Source organism: Balaenoptera physalus, assembly GCF_965194825.1.
Source record: "Balaenoptera physalus genome assembly, chromosome: X".
Lineage (NCBI taxonomy): Eukaryota > Metazoa > Chordata > Mammalia > Artiodactyla > Balaenopteridae > Balaenoptera > Balaenoptera physalus.
In genome coordinates this window covers 62,798,448-62,815,540 of record NC_138903.1, presented here as the reverse complement: position 1 = coordinate 62,815,540, position 17,093 = coordinate 62,798,448, and the positions used below count along the sequence as shown (strand labels likewise).

The 17,093-nt window shown below is 37.8% G+C and overlaps 1 protein-coding gene across 8 annotated transcripts in view; it reads left to right on the top strand.

Annotated features, from left to right (window-relative positions):
* HDAC8 (histone deacetylase 8) overlaps positions 1–17,093 on the top strand; it is a 243,685-nt gene that overhangs the window by 120,369 nt on the left and 106,223 nt on the right. Inside the window, exon 10 of one of the 8 annotated variants that reach the window (XM_082446016.1) lies at positions 14,843–17,093. The exons of the other annotated variants lie outside the window; for them this stretch is intronic. Coding sequence (XP_082302142.1) covers positions 14,843–14,863 — 21 coding nt within the window. The 3' untranslated portion in view covers positions 14,864–17,093. The remainder of the gene's footprint in view (positions 1–14,842) is intronic. 8 annotated transcript variants of the gene reach the window in all.

Here is a 17,093-nt window from a genome sequence, read left to right as displayed (position 1 = left end):
TTGCTTGATTTCCATTGATCTATCTTCAGGTTACTAATTCTTTCTTCTTTAGTATTCAATCTGTTATTAATCCCATCCAATAAATTTTTTATCCCATCTCACCCAATGACTTTTTTAAACTTCTTCACTTTGAAATGTTTTAGATCCAGAGACAGTTGCAAAAATAGTACAACGAGGTCCCATGTACCCTTCACTCAGTTTCTCCCAATGGTAATATATAACTGTGGTACAATATCAAAACCAGGAAATTGACATTGGTACAATACACAGACCTTATTCAGATTTGACCAGTTTTACATGCACTCACCTGTGTGTGTGTGTGTGTGTGAGTGTGTGTGTGTGTATTTAGTCCTATGCAGTTTTATCACATATATAGATTGATGTAACCACTACCACAGTCAGGATACAAAGCTGTTCCATCACTACAAAGACTCATGCCTTGTGCTACTCTTTTATAACCGCTGCTGCCTTCTTCTCTTCCCCCACCCCATTTCTAATCCCTGGAAGCCACTAATCTGTTCTTCATGTTGACAGTTTTTTTCATTTACAGAATGTGATATAAATGGAATTATGTAGTATGTGACCTCTTGAGATTGGCTTTTTCACTCAGTGTAATCCCTTGAGATCTGTCCAAATTGTTTCATAAATAAATAATTCATTCCCTTTTATTGCTAAATAATATTCCATGGGATAGATATACCATAGTTGTTTAACCATTTATTCACTGAAGAACATTTGAGTTGTTTCCAATTTATGGCTATTAAAATTAAACATTCATGTATAGTTTTTGTTTGAATGTAATTTTCCATATCTCTGGGATTAATGCCCAGGAATGCAACTGCTGGATCATATGGTGTGTATAAGTTTGCTTATTTAAGAAACTGACATTTGTGCTTTCTTTTTATTACTGTTTACACAGTATATCTTTTTCCATCACTTTTATTTCAACTTCTCTATATCATTATATTTAAAGTGACTATCTTGTAGACAGGCTATTATTGGGTCATGTTTTTAATCCATTCGGCCAATCTCAGTCTTTTAATTGGTGTGTTTAGACCATTTGCCTTTAATGTAGTTATTGATAAGTTAGGGCTTAAGTCTGCCAGTTTATTGTTTGTTTTCTGTTTGTTCCCTATTTTCCTCCTGCCTTCCTGTAGATTACTTGAACATTTTTTAAGAATGTCACTTTTATTTATCTATAGTGTTTTTCAGTGTTTCATATAGACTTTTTAGTGATTGCTTTAGGTATTAAACTATATATATGTAACTTATCACAGTCTGTTGGTATCAACATTTTGCTACTTTGAGTGATCTATAGAAGCCTTACCTGCCTTTATTTCCCTTTACCTTCCTCTCTAATATATCTTAAATTTTTCCTCTACATGCATTGAGAACCACATCAGACAATGTTATAGTTTTTGTTTCAACCATCAAACATAATTTTTAAAACTCAAGAGGAGAAGGAAACTCTGCTCTATTTACCCATATTTTTATTATTTCTGTTGTCCTCCCTTCCTTCTTGATGCTCTAAGATTTCTTCTTTTATCATTTCCTTTCTGTTTGGAGAACTCCCTTTGCCCATTCTCTTAGGGTATGTCAGATGAAGATAAATTCTTTTTGTTTTCCTTCATCTGAGAGTGTCCTGATTTGTCTTTCACTCCTGAAGGAAATTTTCACCAAGTATAGAATTCTGAGTTGGCAGTTATTTTCTTTCAGCACTTAAAAAATGTGCCTTTTTCTTCTGGCTTCCATGGTTTCTGATGAGAAACCCACTGTCATTCAAATCATTGTTTCCATAATGGTGGAAATGTAAAATGATGCATCATTTCTCTCTATCTGCTTTCAAGGTTTTGGTTTTGCTCTTTTGTCTTTATTTTTCAAATATTTGATTATAATGTTATTTGTAGTGGATTTCTTTGGCTTTGTCCTATTTAGGTTCATTCAGATTCTTGAATATGTAGGATTATATCTTTCACCCAACTTGGGGATGTTTCAGCCATTATTTCTTTATAGTTTTTAAATTCCATCTTATTTATCTTCACCTCCTGGGGCTCTGATGACACAAATGTTTGATCTTTTGTCTTGTCCAACAGGACCCTAAGTCTCTGTTCATTATTTTTTGGTCTATTCTCTCTCTCTATTGTTCAGATTGGGTAATTTCTATTGCTCTACTTTCAAATTCACTGATTCTTTTCTCTGTCATCTCCATTTTCCTATTAAGCCCATCAGTAAGTTTTTTTGTTTTGGTTATTGTATTTTTCAGTTCTAAAATGTCCATTCTTTATGTCTTCTGCTTCCTTGTTGATATTTTCTATTTTTTCACTTTGTTTCTGGCATGCTTCTGAATGCTTCTAATTGATTCTGAAACATTGTTATGATGGCTACCTTAAAATCCTTATCAGGTAGTTCTAACATGTGTCATCTTGGTGTTAACATTTGTTGATTGTCTTTTCTCATTCAAGTTGAGATTTTCCTGATTCTTGGTATGATGAGTGAGTTTTTATTTGAACCTGGAGATTTTGGATCTTATATTATGAGACTCTGGGAACTCTGAACTCTGTACTCTAATAAGCCTGCAGCTTTCTTCTTGAGCTCTACCATATACCACACAAAATATATATAACTAATGAGCCTTACCCAGCATAGTTCCCTTCTTTCAAGGGTTGAATTTCCTCTAGTTTCTGCCTGGTTTTGGATGTTCTCTACTACCTTCAACTTATCATGATTGTTACTCTGATAGAAGCTACTCTATCATTACCAGAATACAGAAGTCAGGACTTATTTTCATTGTATACCTTTTGGTGCCTTTTGAAGTTTTTACCATGTATGTATGACTTCTTTAAAAATGTAAGTAAATTACTGAAATTAAAACATAAAAATTAAATAAACATATTTATCAGACAGACCTAATTTCGTTGACCAGCTCCATGAAGTGATCATAGTAACAACATATACTAGACAAGTTGAGCAAATTATTTAACCTGTCTGTGCCTCAGTTTCCTCACCTATAAAACGGGGATTAGAACAATGGCTGGCATATATAAATAAAATACGTAAATATATTACTAATATATACTATATAAATAATATAAATTAAATTTTAGATATTATTGTTAATGTCAGAAATATTGGTAAAACTCCTCACAACCAGGAACATGTTTCTTCTTAATCCCTCAATGCTGAGAATTTGGTACCCAGTAAGTGCTTAATAAATTAAAAAAACTGAACATGGTGCTGCCGTATTGGATGCTACGTGGATTTAACCTAACAGCCCTTGCTGACACGGAGCTCATAGAACAAAATATTTAAAACATATTTAAATGAAATATTATCATTTTATATGAACAAATGTGAGTATGAGTAAATACAAATACTAGAAATTTTATATTTGAGTTTTATATTTAGATGAGGTTATAGTACCAGGCATTCAGCAAACTGTCCTTCTATTACAGAAAAGCTTCATAGAGGTAGAATCTAGGAACTTTTGAATGAGAAAAGAACTTAACATTTATTAAGCACCAATTATATCCCGTGTAAGTATATCCATATGCCAGGTCCTTTACATAAATTATCTCGTTTATGTCTCTTAGCAACCCTGAGAGGTAAGCATTATCCCCCTATGAGAAAAATAAGACTCACCAACTAACTTGGCTAGGATCAGCTAATGAAAACAGCAGAGCCAAGATTGAAACTCAAATTTTTTGAATTTGGGGCTTATCCTCCTCTACTTTCAAGAATAAGACCCAGGGTTTTAGTATAAACAATACATGGGAGAAAAATAAGCATTTATTAAACATCTACTTCTGACCACACAACATGCCACATGCATTATTTCATTTAGTTCTCAAAGCATTATTTTAGTCAATCCTCACAGTAATGAGAAAGGAAGAAAGAAAACTAAGATTTATTGAGCACTTGCTGTGTGCCTAACACTTCAGTAAGGCTTATGTAAGTTCCCTCACATGGTCTCCTAACAGCCCAGTGAAACCTGTATTGCCCCCAAGCTAGGAAGAAAGTAGGCTGAGCTTCCTTCACACTTGCCTGCCTCCCGAGGCAGCTCTAAAAGACACCCCTCCAGGATGCATATTCCCAAGCATTTTGCAGAACCTATATTCCACAAAATAATGACTTTTTAAAGTACAGTCCAGGTAACACAAAGGTCTTTCCATACGAGTTGCTTTTTAATCTTTTGGTGGTCATGGACCCCTTTGAGAATCTGACGGCCCCTCCTCCCATATAAATGCTTACAATTACACAATTTTGGATACAACTTCAGAACATTCAGCAATTTCCTAAAGCCCGTCAATGGACTCTTTGTTTAAAACAAACAAACAGAAACCCACTCTAAAGAACAGAAATAAATCTTAGGAAACAAGAGAGCTTATTAATGCTTCAATTATTGAGTTTTACAAATCCTCTAGAACACTAACCACCTATATTTGACCATTCTATTATGTTTCACAAAGTAGATATTAGTCCTGTTTCTCTTTTGGTTTTTGAGCCTTGGCACTATTAACCTTTCTGGTGGTATAATTCTTTGTTGGGGGGTGTTGGGGTGCTGTCCTATGTGTTATAGGATGCTGAGCAGCACCCCCGCCCTCTACTCACTAGATGCCAGGAGCACACTCCCTGCATCTCCCAGTTTTTACAACCAAGAATGTACCCAGACATTAACAAATGTTCCCTGGGAAGAGGCAAAATCACCCCCTGTTGAGAACTGCTGGTTTGTAGTAATTACAGTCGTCACTCCTGAGTCACTCACAAGCATAAAGGGCCTAACATCCAGACTTTTAAAAAGTATTTCCTTTTCTTGCTTGATTAAGATCTCCTACAATACTTCTCAACTCGGTTAAGCAAGATGATTCATCTCACCAATTAAATTGCTACCTGAAGTTGTAAAGTTTTTCTTACCGAAGAGGCCAAAAAGAAACTTCACATAGCCGCCCTGCTTTACTGATTGAATGATTGACTTATCAAGTCACTCAGTCATTCAAGGAATACTTATTGAATGCTAACAAGGTGCCAGACACTGCCAGGTGCTGGGGCTACAATGGTGACCAGTGTAGATATGGTCACTGCATCACGGAGTGTGCAACCTGGTGAGGAAGACAGACTACAGGGCAAGTAAAAAATAAGTGAAGATATTTATAAACTGTGGTAAGAGCCATGATGGAAGCACACAAAATGCAGAGGTAGCGACTAACAGAGGGACTTAGATAGGCTTACTAGGAAAGACCCTCTAAAGATGTGATATTTTAGGCTAGAACTCAAAGGGTGAGAAGTGCCAGCCAGGTTCAAAAAAAATCAATTAGAGGGCAAATGTTCCAGGCAGAGTAGGCAACCATGTGGAAAGACCCTGAAGCAAGAAAGAGCTTGGTGTGTTCTGGGTACTGGAAGAAGGCTACTATGACTAGCGCTAGTGAGTAAGGGACAAGGGGCCAGACCCTGCAGGGCTCTGTAGCGCATGGTGAAGAGTTGGATCACATACTTAATAGAGTGAGAAGCCACTGAAGGCTTTTAACTAGGAGAGGTACCATGATTTGATGTACATTTTAAAAGGACTCTGGCTACGGTGCGGAGTGGAGGGTGGGTGGTGTGAATGGAAGTATAGAGACCAGTTAGGAGGCCAGGTGCCAGTTGAGAGATGGTGGTGGTAGCAGTGGAAATGAGAAGAATGACATATTTTGGAGATAGAACTGACATAATATGTCAGAGTGAGGGTGAGGGAAATGGAGGAATCAAAGTTTGACTCAAACATTTCAGTGGTGGAATGTATTGAAATGGGAAAGACCAGCTTGGCAAAAGAGAGAGACATTCTTTTCCTGGTCAAGTGAGCCACAGATGTGGATACCTAACTAGTTATTCCATGAAAAGGGAGGCAGTTCAGTTCAACAAGCACCTACTATATGGGCACAATGCTAAGTGCTGAGGGTACAAAGAAGTAAAAGACATATCCCTTTGCTCAAAGAGCTTACAGTCCATCAGGGGAGACAGACATACATAGGCAACTTCAATTCGCTGTGTTAAACGCTGTTAGAGGCATGTACAGAGTCTATAAGGTCACAGAAGAAAGCAAATTACTTAGACTGTGGCAGGGACATGGGAGTCAGGGAAGATATCCTGAAGATGATGTCTGGCTAAGGACTGAGCTGAGGATTAGCCAGGCAGATAAGTGTGTGAAAGTATAGGAGGTTAAGGAAACAGCAATAGAAAGGCACACAGCCGTGAAACAGCATGATGCCTTTAGGGAATTATAAACAGTGCAGTATTACCAGAACATAAGCTTGAAGGCAAGGAATGAGAGGAGATGAGACTAGATAATAATGTTGACAGTAGCAAACAATTATTGCGCACTTTTTATATGCCAGGCAGTGTTCTAAGTGCCTTACATGGATATGTCATGTAATTCTCACAATTATAATACCAATATGGAAACTGAGACAGAAGGAGATTGAGTACCTTGCCCAACGTGGCACACCATCAGAGCTGAGATTCAAAGCAGGCAGTTTAACTCCAGAGCCCATGCTTTTAACCACAGAAAGCTGTGTCATGCTGAAGAACTGAGAATGTACCAACAGGTACTGCCAACAGGCAGTACTGAGTCATGGAAGGGCAGTGACATGGTCAGATCTGTGTTTTGCTGAGATGATTCAGGATAGATTTAAGAGAGGCCAGGCTGGAGACTGTTGCAATATATCAGGCAAGTGATGAAGAGAGTTTAAAGTAGGGATGAAGACAAGGGAAAGATTTTAAAAATTTTTAGGAGACAGAATTAGCACAACTCGGTGATTAATTGGATTCTGAAGGTAAAGGAGATGGAGAAATCTAGTGTGTCACCATGGTTTTGATGACTGGATGACATTACTGCATGAAGAATACAGGAGGAGGAGCACTACAAGTGAGCCAGTTTTTACGTTGAGTACCAGGTGCCAAAAGAACACCCAAGTGGATCTGACCAAGATGCAGTTGGATTTAAGAGTCTGAAGTTCAGGCGATATATTCAACTGGACATAGATCTGAGTATCAAGAACATGTGATTCAAACCATGAGAGTAAATAGATTACCTGTGGAGAGTGTGTAAGAAGGAGACCATAGAGCCAAGGAGGGGATCTTGAAGAATTTCAGTGTTTAAAAGACCAGTAAAAATGAGCTCGCAAAGGAGACTGAAAAAGTATGTTAAGGATAAGCAGTATAGCACAGTGATTAAAATCATGGACTCTGGATCCAGTCTGTATGATTTTTTTATACTCTAGGCTCTGCCACATACCAGCTGTGTGACTTTGGGCAAGTTACTTCACCTCTAAGCCTCAATTGTTTGAGGATTAAATGTACATGTAATTAATGTAAAGCCCTTAGAATAGTGCCTGATAAACACACAGTAATTATTAGCTAATACTTATTAGGAAGAAAACCAGAGTAGGATTACAGAAAACAGAAGCTGAAAGTTTAAGATGAAGAGAATTCTCAGATGTGTCAGATATAGCTGAGAGGTCCAATAAGCTATAGACTTACAAGTATGAAGTAGAATTTGGCAAAATGGAGGCTACTGGTTACTTCGATGAGAAAAACGTCAATTATATGTGGAATCTAAAAAAAAAATGATACAAATGAACTTATACAAAACAGAAACAGACTCACAGGCAGAGAAAATAAACTATGGTTACCAAAGTGGAAAGGGGGGGATAAATTAGAGGAGTTTGGGATTAACATATACAAACAGGTATATAAAATAGATAAACAACAAGGACTTAACTATATAACACAGGAAACTATATTCAATATCTTGTAATAACCTATAATAGAAAAGAATCTGAATATATATATATGTATGTATAACTGAATCACTTTGCTGTACACCTGAAACTGACACAGCATTGTAAATCAACTATATTTCAATTTAAAAAAAATGTCAGGGGACTTCCCACGTGGTCCAACGGTTAAGACTCCACACTTCCACTACAGGGGGCCCGGGTTCGATCCCTGGTCGGGAAACTAAGATCCCACATGCCACATGGGGCAACCAAAAAAAAAAGAAGTGAGTCAGTGAGTGGAAGGGATAGAGGCCAGACAACTGGAGGTTGAGTGGTGAATAGAAGGTAAAGGAAATGAAATGACAGCAATGGGTAGGGCTAACTCTTTCAAGAAGCTTGCCATTTAAGACAAAAATCTCAAGTGAAGAAAGAAATATGTATAAGGATGCTCACCTTAGCTTTTTTGTATGATAGCAAAACCACAGAACTGTCCTAAATGTTCAAGAATGAAGAGGTAAGATGTCCATAGCGGGGTTAGGGAAAGTGGTAAATATTGGAACAGTAATTGAGAAGAATAGGAGAAGAAGCTCACCAGAGATGAGTGAAAGGATCATGAAGAAGCCCACAAAGTGTATGTGCAGTTGGAAACCATAGATTGGTGATACCAGTCTGTCCCTTGGTGCAGTTTTCTGCAATAGTGGCAGAACAGAGAAGGCACATTGCGGGGGCTGACCTGGAGTGATGATTATTCCAGGCAGATGGGGCAAAGGGACAGAGGTTGAAGGTGATGATGAAAGAGGGCTCAAGAGTATAGTCATGTGGTCTAGGCTGGATGTGGGGTCAAAAGGGGGCAGGCAAACCAGGAGAAAATAGGGATCAGGGCACTGGGGTGTCTTTGTGAGGTCAGAAAGCAGAGAGTGGGGTGAAGACACAAGAGAATTGGTAGGACCAGAACTTGGACTCAGTGTAAGATATTGGAGGCAACATGATAGAAAGGGCATAGATTTTAAAATCAGACATACTGGAATTTGAATTACAGCTCTAATATTGAATAGCTATATGACTTTAGGCAAGCTCCTTGAACTCTATAAACTTCAGTTTTCTTATGTGTAAAGAAAGTATAATGACCCCTGTCTCACAGAAAAACTGGCACATGGTCATGGTCCGATAGCTGTTAGCACCACCCCCCCATGTCTCCCACTCAACACTTACTGGGCACCGATTATGAAACATTCTTTTCTGAGGACGCCAAGATAAAGGTCACTTTACTTCCTTTTAAGGACTTATGGATTAGCAAAAGTAACACAAATACAAGGAGGTAAATAACAATACAGTGTAAACAGATAAATTACAGTTCTAGTTGCCAAGTACAATAATAGCAGGATGAACACAGTGCTGTGGGAACGCAGTGCAGGTGTGACTGATAGTGCCTAATGGAATGAGGGAAGGCTTCCCTGCAAAGCTGTTCAGCCCAATTTTTAGTTCTAATGTAGCTCGAAAGAAAGTAGCAGGAAATGGGGAGATGACTCTTTAAGGGCGAACAGCTGAGAAGCTTTTGCTTTTATTTTCCTAGACAGTGTTCCAAGGGGCAACAGGTTCAAGAGAAGGTGTTTGTTTAAGGAAAATGACCTATGGGGGTCTGTTACTGAGGAGAAGTATGGAATGAAGTGAGAGGCATTTAAGACCATTGAGAGGAAAGACAGTAATTAAGAGTTTAAGGTTCCAGGGGAGGTAAAATCTGGAGCCCAGGTTAGGGGTTTACTCCTAAACAGGATACAAAATAATCCTTTCTCTAACATTGAGGGGAAAGACGGGGGACTTCCCTGGCTGTCCAGTGGTTAGGACTCCACGCTTCCACTGCAGGTGGCCTGGGTTCAGTCCCTGGTCTGGGAACTTAGATCCCACAAGCTGCATGGCGTGGCCAAAAAAAATTGAGGGGAAAGAAAAAAAGATACAAATAGACAAAGATAATTTACATCTAAGAAGAGGAAAGAAGTTCATTTCTGGAAATTGCATTCTAGCTGTATGCAATTTTTCTTGGTTTTTATAAACCAAGAATATTTCCTTAATATGTTCACAACAAATTTGAGGAGCTAATCCCTACAACGGATAGAGCTGCCAACTGTTGGTGAAATGGAAGCAACAGAAATAAAGAGCCTCCAAGCCCTCCCCTCTGCACCTAGGCAAAGGGGGTTCTGGCAGCTGCGTCAGCAGGAGAGGACAGTGACAGGGAGCTGCCACCTTCTCTCACTTGCTTTCACCTTCAGTTCTTAACTGCTAACTATATGAGTCCCTATTGCCCACTCTAATCTTCATTTGCTCCAATCCACACACATGAAGCAATTTTCCAACCTGAATTTTGCCCACTTCTGAATAGAATTGGCAGCCCATGTGGCAGCTGTGCTGACTTAATGGACCCAAAAGCATTTGGCTGCATCACGCTCTCTCCTGACCTTTGCAACCAGCAACTCTCCCTTTCTGGGATAATATCCCACTGTTACTTCCCTGGCATGCAACCTGCAGGAAGTAGACCTTCTGAAATGAGACTTGCTGACAGTGACATGGAGCTAGCATCTCTGCCTAGCCCCATGAGGAGCATGGTAGGGGGTAGACTCAGGCACTGGGAATTTACCAACTGCTTTATGCCTAATACCTCTTCAAATTGCACCATTTAATAAAATCAGATGAATTAATTAAAACTCTGCATTGTAGAGACCTTCAATTAATTGCTGCTTTCTTGCTTCTGCTCTAAGCACATGCCATGGTAACAAAATGTCTGTACAAATTGGAAACGGTCTCCTTGTCCTTTTACTATTAACATGAAAAATGTCTACATTTCCTGCTAGATCACGCATTGGCCTTGTAAACTTTAGGGCTTTTTTATAACCAGGAAAAAATTCCAGGGGAGGATGAGTATCCCCATAAGGAGATAGAGTTTCTTCCAAGATAATGAAGAAAACAATTTCTCCTCAGAGGAATACTACAGAGGGATGAGAGCCCAGGAAGATGAAGAGACTCTGCTTCTTTAAAGAGAATGAGCAGACCTCACTGAAAAGAAGCATAAAAGAAAGAAAACTAACATTAATTGAGCACCTACTGTATGCCAAGTACTGTGATAGATGCTTTCACAGGCCTTATTTCATTTAACCTTCACAACAACCTTGTGAGGTATTTATCTACATTATAGAAGAAAAAACTGTCTTAAAGAGTTAGCTGGTTGGTCCCAAGGTCACACAACTAGTGAGTGAGTAGTAGAGGAGAGTAAGGGAAGATCCGTAAAGATACTTGGGCAAGAGAATAGACCCCTCTTACCCCATTTTGAAACGAGTGGATTGGTTTCTTTTAAGACTCAGTCATTGCTTCTTATAAAGCCACCAATCCAAGAAGATCAGGGCCCCACACTTATTACCTCATTTAGCCTTAATAACCTTCTAAAGGCAATGTCTCCAAATACAGACACGTTGGGTGTTAGGGCTTCAGCATATGAAGTTGGGGGAGTCGGAGGGACACAATTCAGTACATAGCAGATGAGATGCATAAAATATGTGACTGTACACACAGCTGTACTTGCGGTTTGTAATACTGCTAGGAGGTTTGGGTTCTTCAAAAACAGGAATTTTTGGAATTCCCTGGCAGTCCAGTGGTTAGAACTCTACGCTTTCACTGCCAGGGGCCCGGTTTCAATCCCTGGTCAGGGAACTAAGATCCCATAAGACGTGTGGCGCAGCCAAAAAAAAAAAATGATTCTAAAAAAAAAAAGAAAGAAAAACAGTAATTTTGATAAATTCTATTTTGTACAATTTCCATGAAAAAAGTATTATGATTTATTTATAGTTGTACATGCTGAAGTGACTATAGTTTTGAAAGGAGGAAACTTTCATTTTGACTGAGCATCATTAAAAATACAAATCCTTCACTTAAAATTTAAATGTGATGATTAGAAGAATTTTCCACAGACTAACTTTGGACTTTGTACATTTCAAGCTTTGTTTCTCCTCTGCTCCCCAACATGTCTAAGACAGGGCACTATAGGATACATTCATATGGCTATAACACCTCTGGCTGTCTCTGTTTTGTGTAAAGATGCTGGGTGAGTCAAGACATCGGGTTATGGGAGCATTCCTGAAGCCATTCCTACACCATTAGCAATAAATTAACTATATACATAAGTCATTGCAAACCACATAAATATATCCCATTAAACCCAAACTAAATCCATCCACAACTCAATTTCCTCTTAGCCACTCCACTGCCACCCAACACAAGGGGGATGTCTGATGGAGGAAAAGTCAGACTAGAGAAAAGTCTTAACTGAATATGGTTAAATATCTTACTTTGCAAATTAGATTATATATATATATATTTTTTTTTTTATATAATATATATATTATTTTACAAGAGTATATATATATATATATACTCTTGTAAAATAATGTTAGGGCCCCTCCCAGGACCTTGGAAAGGGTCTGTCCAAGTGAGGGACTTTGAAGATTTATGATTAGCTTCATCGTAAATTAGCATCCAAAGAAAGATATATTCAAGTTGCTCTAAGTGATCAGCAAAAGCTTCATAAGGGAGGTAATATATGAGCTGAATCTTTAAAGGTACTCAAGGGGGAGGACATTTCAGGAAAAGTGATTGCCTGTACAAAGCCAGAGAAAGGTAAAAGAACACATGGTCTTGGGGAACTATAAATAGTTTACTATGTATGTAGGGCATCTGAGGAAATAGTGGGAGATGAAGCAGCAGAGGCAGACCAGCAATTGAAAGACATCAGGCTCTTGGAAAGTCATGGAAACTCTCGCTTATATTCTTCCCTAAGCTACCTTAAGTTCTCTTACCTTCATTGGGAGGAAGAAGTTAGTTTTATCCGTTCCTGTTATGGGTGTGATACAACAACTAGACAGGAAATCAGGAAAGATAAAGAAGAACTCAACACAACCATCTACCAAGAGGATCTAACTGACATTTATAGAACACTTCACCCAATAACAGCAGAATATACATTCTTCTCAAGCACCCATGGAACATATACCAAGATATACCATATAAAAATGATGGAGTAGGCAATGCCGAGCGACCATCACTCCACAGAAGCATAGAAAAACAAACAGAAACTGTCAGAAACAACTTTGTCAAAACTCTGGAAAACAGTCAAAGGTTTACAGCAATCAAGCAAATGCCAAATCAAGGAAAAGTCAACTTTACAATGGTAAGAAACCACAGTGAGTTACGACTTCATACCCGTTAAGATGGATATTATTTTTTTAATGGAAAATAACAAGTGTTGGTAAGGACACGGAAAAATTGGAACCCTTGTGCCTTATTGGTGGGAATGTAAAATTGTGCAGCTACTGTGGAAAACAGCTTGACAGTTCTCCCAAAAATTAAACACAGAATTACCATATGACCCACCAATTCTTCCTCTAGGTATATTCCCCAAAGAATTGAAAGCAGACACTTATATATCAGTGTAATTACAGCATTATTTTAAAAAGCCAAAAGGTGGGAACGACCCAAATATACATAAAAAGATGAATGGAAAAACAAATATGGTATTTACATACAATGGAATATTACTCAGCCTTTAAAAGGAATGGAATTCTAATACATACTACAATATGGATAAACCTTAAAAACAGTATGCTAAGGGAAATTAGCCAGACACAAAATGGCAAACAATGTATGATTCCACTTATATGAGGTACTTCGAATAGGCAAATTCATAGAGACAGAAAGTAGATTTAGAGTTTACCAAGGGTTAGGGGGAGGGAAGAATAGGGAGTTATTGTTTAATGGGTTTGTAGCTTATTTTAAGATGATTAAAAAGTTTTGCAAATGCATAGTGATGATGGTTGCAGTTTTGTGAATGTACTTAATGCCACTGAACTGAACACTTAGAAATGACTAAAGTGGTTTAAAAATTTTTTTTCAACAAGGTGTTGGAAGATATAGTTGAAGAAATCTCTAAGAAAACAATTAATAGGTAGAGAGATGAGAAACGGAAAACAGAAAAATAAGAAAATTAAACAATTAATCCATGAGGTCCAACATCCAATAAAAATAATTCCTGAGAAGAAACTTAAGGAGAGGAAATTATCAAAGAAATAATAAAAGAAAATCTCCCCCAAACCTAAGGACATAAATTTCCAGACTGACAGGGCCCACTGGTTGCCCAGGCAGTCTCAAGTCATATCATAAAACTTCAGAGCAAAGGGGAAAAGAAATTATTCTAAAAGCTGTAAAGCTTCTAGGGAGAAAAATTTTGGGTCACACAAAAAGGTTCTAAAATCAGAATGGCTTTGGACTTCTTATCAACAATACTGAAAGCTTGAAGACATTGGGCCTTGAATTCTATACGCAGCCAAACTACCAATCAATTGCAAGGATAGAATACAGACATTTTCAGGCATGCAAGTTCAGGAATCTTGGAGTAGGTACCCAACAAAACGAGGGCAATAAATCCAGAAAGCAGAAGACATATGATCCAGGAAACAGAGGATCCAATGCAGGAGAGAACAGCAGGGATTTCTCAGGATGATAGTGAGTAGAAGGTCCCATATACCAGCTGTACAGAGGCCTAGAAATCAAACAGTCCAAATTGGAGAGTTTCAAGGGAAAGGTTCTGAGGAGAAGATGGAATTCACAGATTGCCTGGTGTGGTTGACAATACTGAGAAGAATATTACAGTTTTGTCAAAGAGTGTGGCATGAGTTAGTGATAAATACATAGGAATTGATATGCATTAGTGATAAGTACATAGAAAGCTAAACAACATATATAAGGTGAGGTAATTATTAATTCCAGGAAAAAATTTTTCAAGGAAGGAAAAGTAGCCATACTATATAGCAGCTGGCTCAGCTGTGAACAGTATTTGTTGTCACCATAACTTTAAACACTGAATGTTAATTTGGCCAACAGTTCTGGGATAATTAAATGTGGAGTATGAGACAAGGTGAAATGTGTGTGTAGATGGATGTGGGAGATAGTAGTAGGACTCAATTATAATCTTCCATAGAAGGAAGTCAGTAGAGCGTATCAAATATTGAAAAACAACTACCAATCTTCTCATTTTATTTGAATATATACAGGGAAATACTAGAAGCAACTAAAAGAGTGAAATGTGGCTGTCTGTTGGAAGTAGAAATTGGAAATGTGAAGGGATAAGTTAGAGAACTGCTGTGTGTCATCGCAAGACTTAGGTAATGTTTGACTTTGTAAACTATGTGCATGTTATTAAACTATTACTTTGATCAAAATACAAATGAAATAAATAAAAGTTAAGGGTCATATCAAGGTGTACCGTGTAATCCTAGTTCAAATGCAGTGCCCCCTGGGATAATCTGTTAAAGGAAAATAACAGCTCATGGTACAAGTAAAAAGATACCTAGCTTTTTAATGGTAGGAGAGCTTTATGGCATTTTTACTTGCCCTTGTCCTACTCCCATCCCAACTGGGCAGCACTCACGAAAATATGTTCCTAGTGTAGAACCCTGGACCATGGTTCAAGAGGGAAGAGAGTAGACCTTATTTGAAAATTACTGTGTAGATCTATTCTAACCTGTCAGGGGCTACCTGGATGACAGATGCAGGGTACTCATCTGTGTTACACCTAACTTGAAACTCAACTAGGTCATAAAAGTGGTGAGCATTGCTTGAAAACATCGTAATGTAGATGAACAACCCACAGATTCCTGAGGCAAAAGATTGCAGTTTAGACATAAAATAGACAACCTAAGGCCTGGGAGGAAAAGCCAGAGAGAGTGTTTCTTTGGAAAATGAAGGCAGTCAAAAGCACCTGTGTATATGGGGAAATGCCCAGGGCACATAGCATGCTCAGAAAAGACCTGAGAGGACCTTAAAGACTGGAAGAGGTGTTTTTTGTCATTTTAAAAAACTCCTGACATTCAAGGAAATCTCTGTCAAAATGCTAGCAATTCACTAGAAGCTTCAGGCACAAGATCAGTGAACTTGAAGACAGCACGATTGCAATTACCCAGTCCAAAGGACAGAAAGAAAAAAGAAGGAAGAAAGGAGAACAGAGCCTAAGGGACCCATGGGACACCATTATGGGAGTCCCAGAAGAAAAAGAGAGAGAGAAAGTCAGAAAGAATGTTTAAAGAAATAAAGGCCGAAAGCTTCCCAAATTTGATGAAAGACATTATCTACACATCCAAGAAGCTCAATGAATGCCAAGGAGGATAGATGCAAAGAGATCCACACCAACACTCATTACAATTAAACTCTTGAAAGACAGACAAACAGAGAATCTTGAAAGCAGCAAAAGAGAAGCAACTAGTCACATACAAGGGATCCTCAATATGATTAAAAGCTGATTTCTCATCAGAGACCATGGAGGCCAGAGGTGGTTGGATGACATATTTAAAGCACTGAAAGAAGAAAACTGTCAACTAAGAATTCTATATTCAGCAAAATTCTTCTTCAAAATTGAGGGAGAAATTAAGACATTCCCAGATAAACAAAAGTTGAGGGAATTTGTTAACACTAGACCTACCTGAGAAAAAATGGGGCAAAAAGAAGTCCTTCAAGTTGAAATGAAAGGACACTAGACAATAACGTGAAGCTATATGAAGAAATAAAGTTCTCTGGTAAAGAGAACTACATGGGCAAACATAAAAGCTAGTATTGCATTTTTGGTCTGTTAACTCCATTCTTTCTTTCCGACATGACATAAAAGACAAATGCATAAAAATAATTATAAATCTGTTATTGGGCACACAATATATAAAGATGTAATTTGTGACAACAACATAAGGAAGGGGATGGAACTGAATAATAGCAGAGTTTTTATATGCTATTGAAGTTAAGCTGGTATCAATTGAAACTATATTATAATAAATTTAGGATATTAAATGTAATTCCCATGGTAACTACAAAATAAATGTTCTTTGAATGTACAAATGGAAATGAGAAGAGAATCAAAAAGGTTCACTACAAATAATCAACTAAATACAAAAGAAGACATGTAATAAATGAGGGACAAAGATAGTATAAGAAATGGCAGAAAGCCTTCCTTATTAGTAAACACATTAAATGTAAATTAATTAAAGTGTCCAATTAAAGGCAGAGATTGGGCAGAGTGAATTAAAAAAAGAAACCATGGTGCAACTGTATGCTGTCTATGAGAAATTTACTTTAGATCCAAAGAAATAAGTAGGTTGAAAGTGAAAGAAAGGATGGAAAAAAATATTCCATGCAAATGGTAACCAAAAAGAGCTGAGGTTGGCTATACTAATATCAGACAAAATAGACTTTACGTCAAAAATTGTTACAAGAGACAAAGACATTATATATTGATAAAAGGATCAATTAATCAGGAAT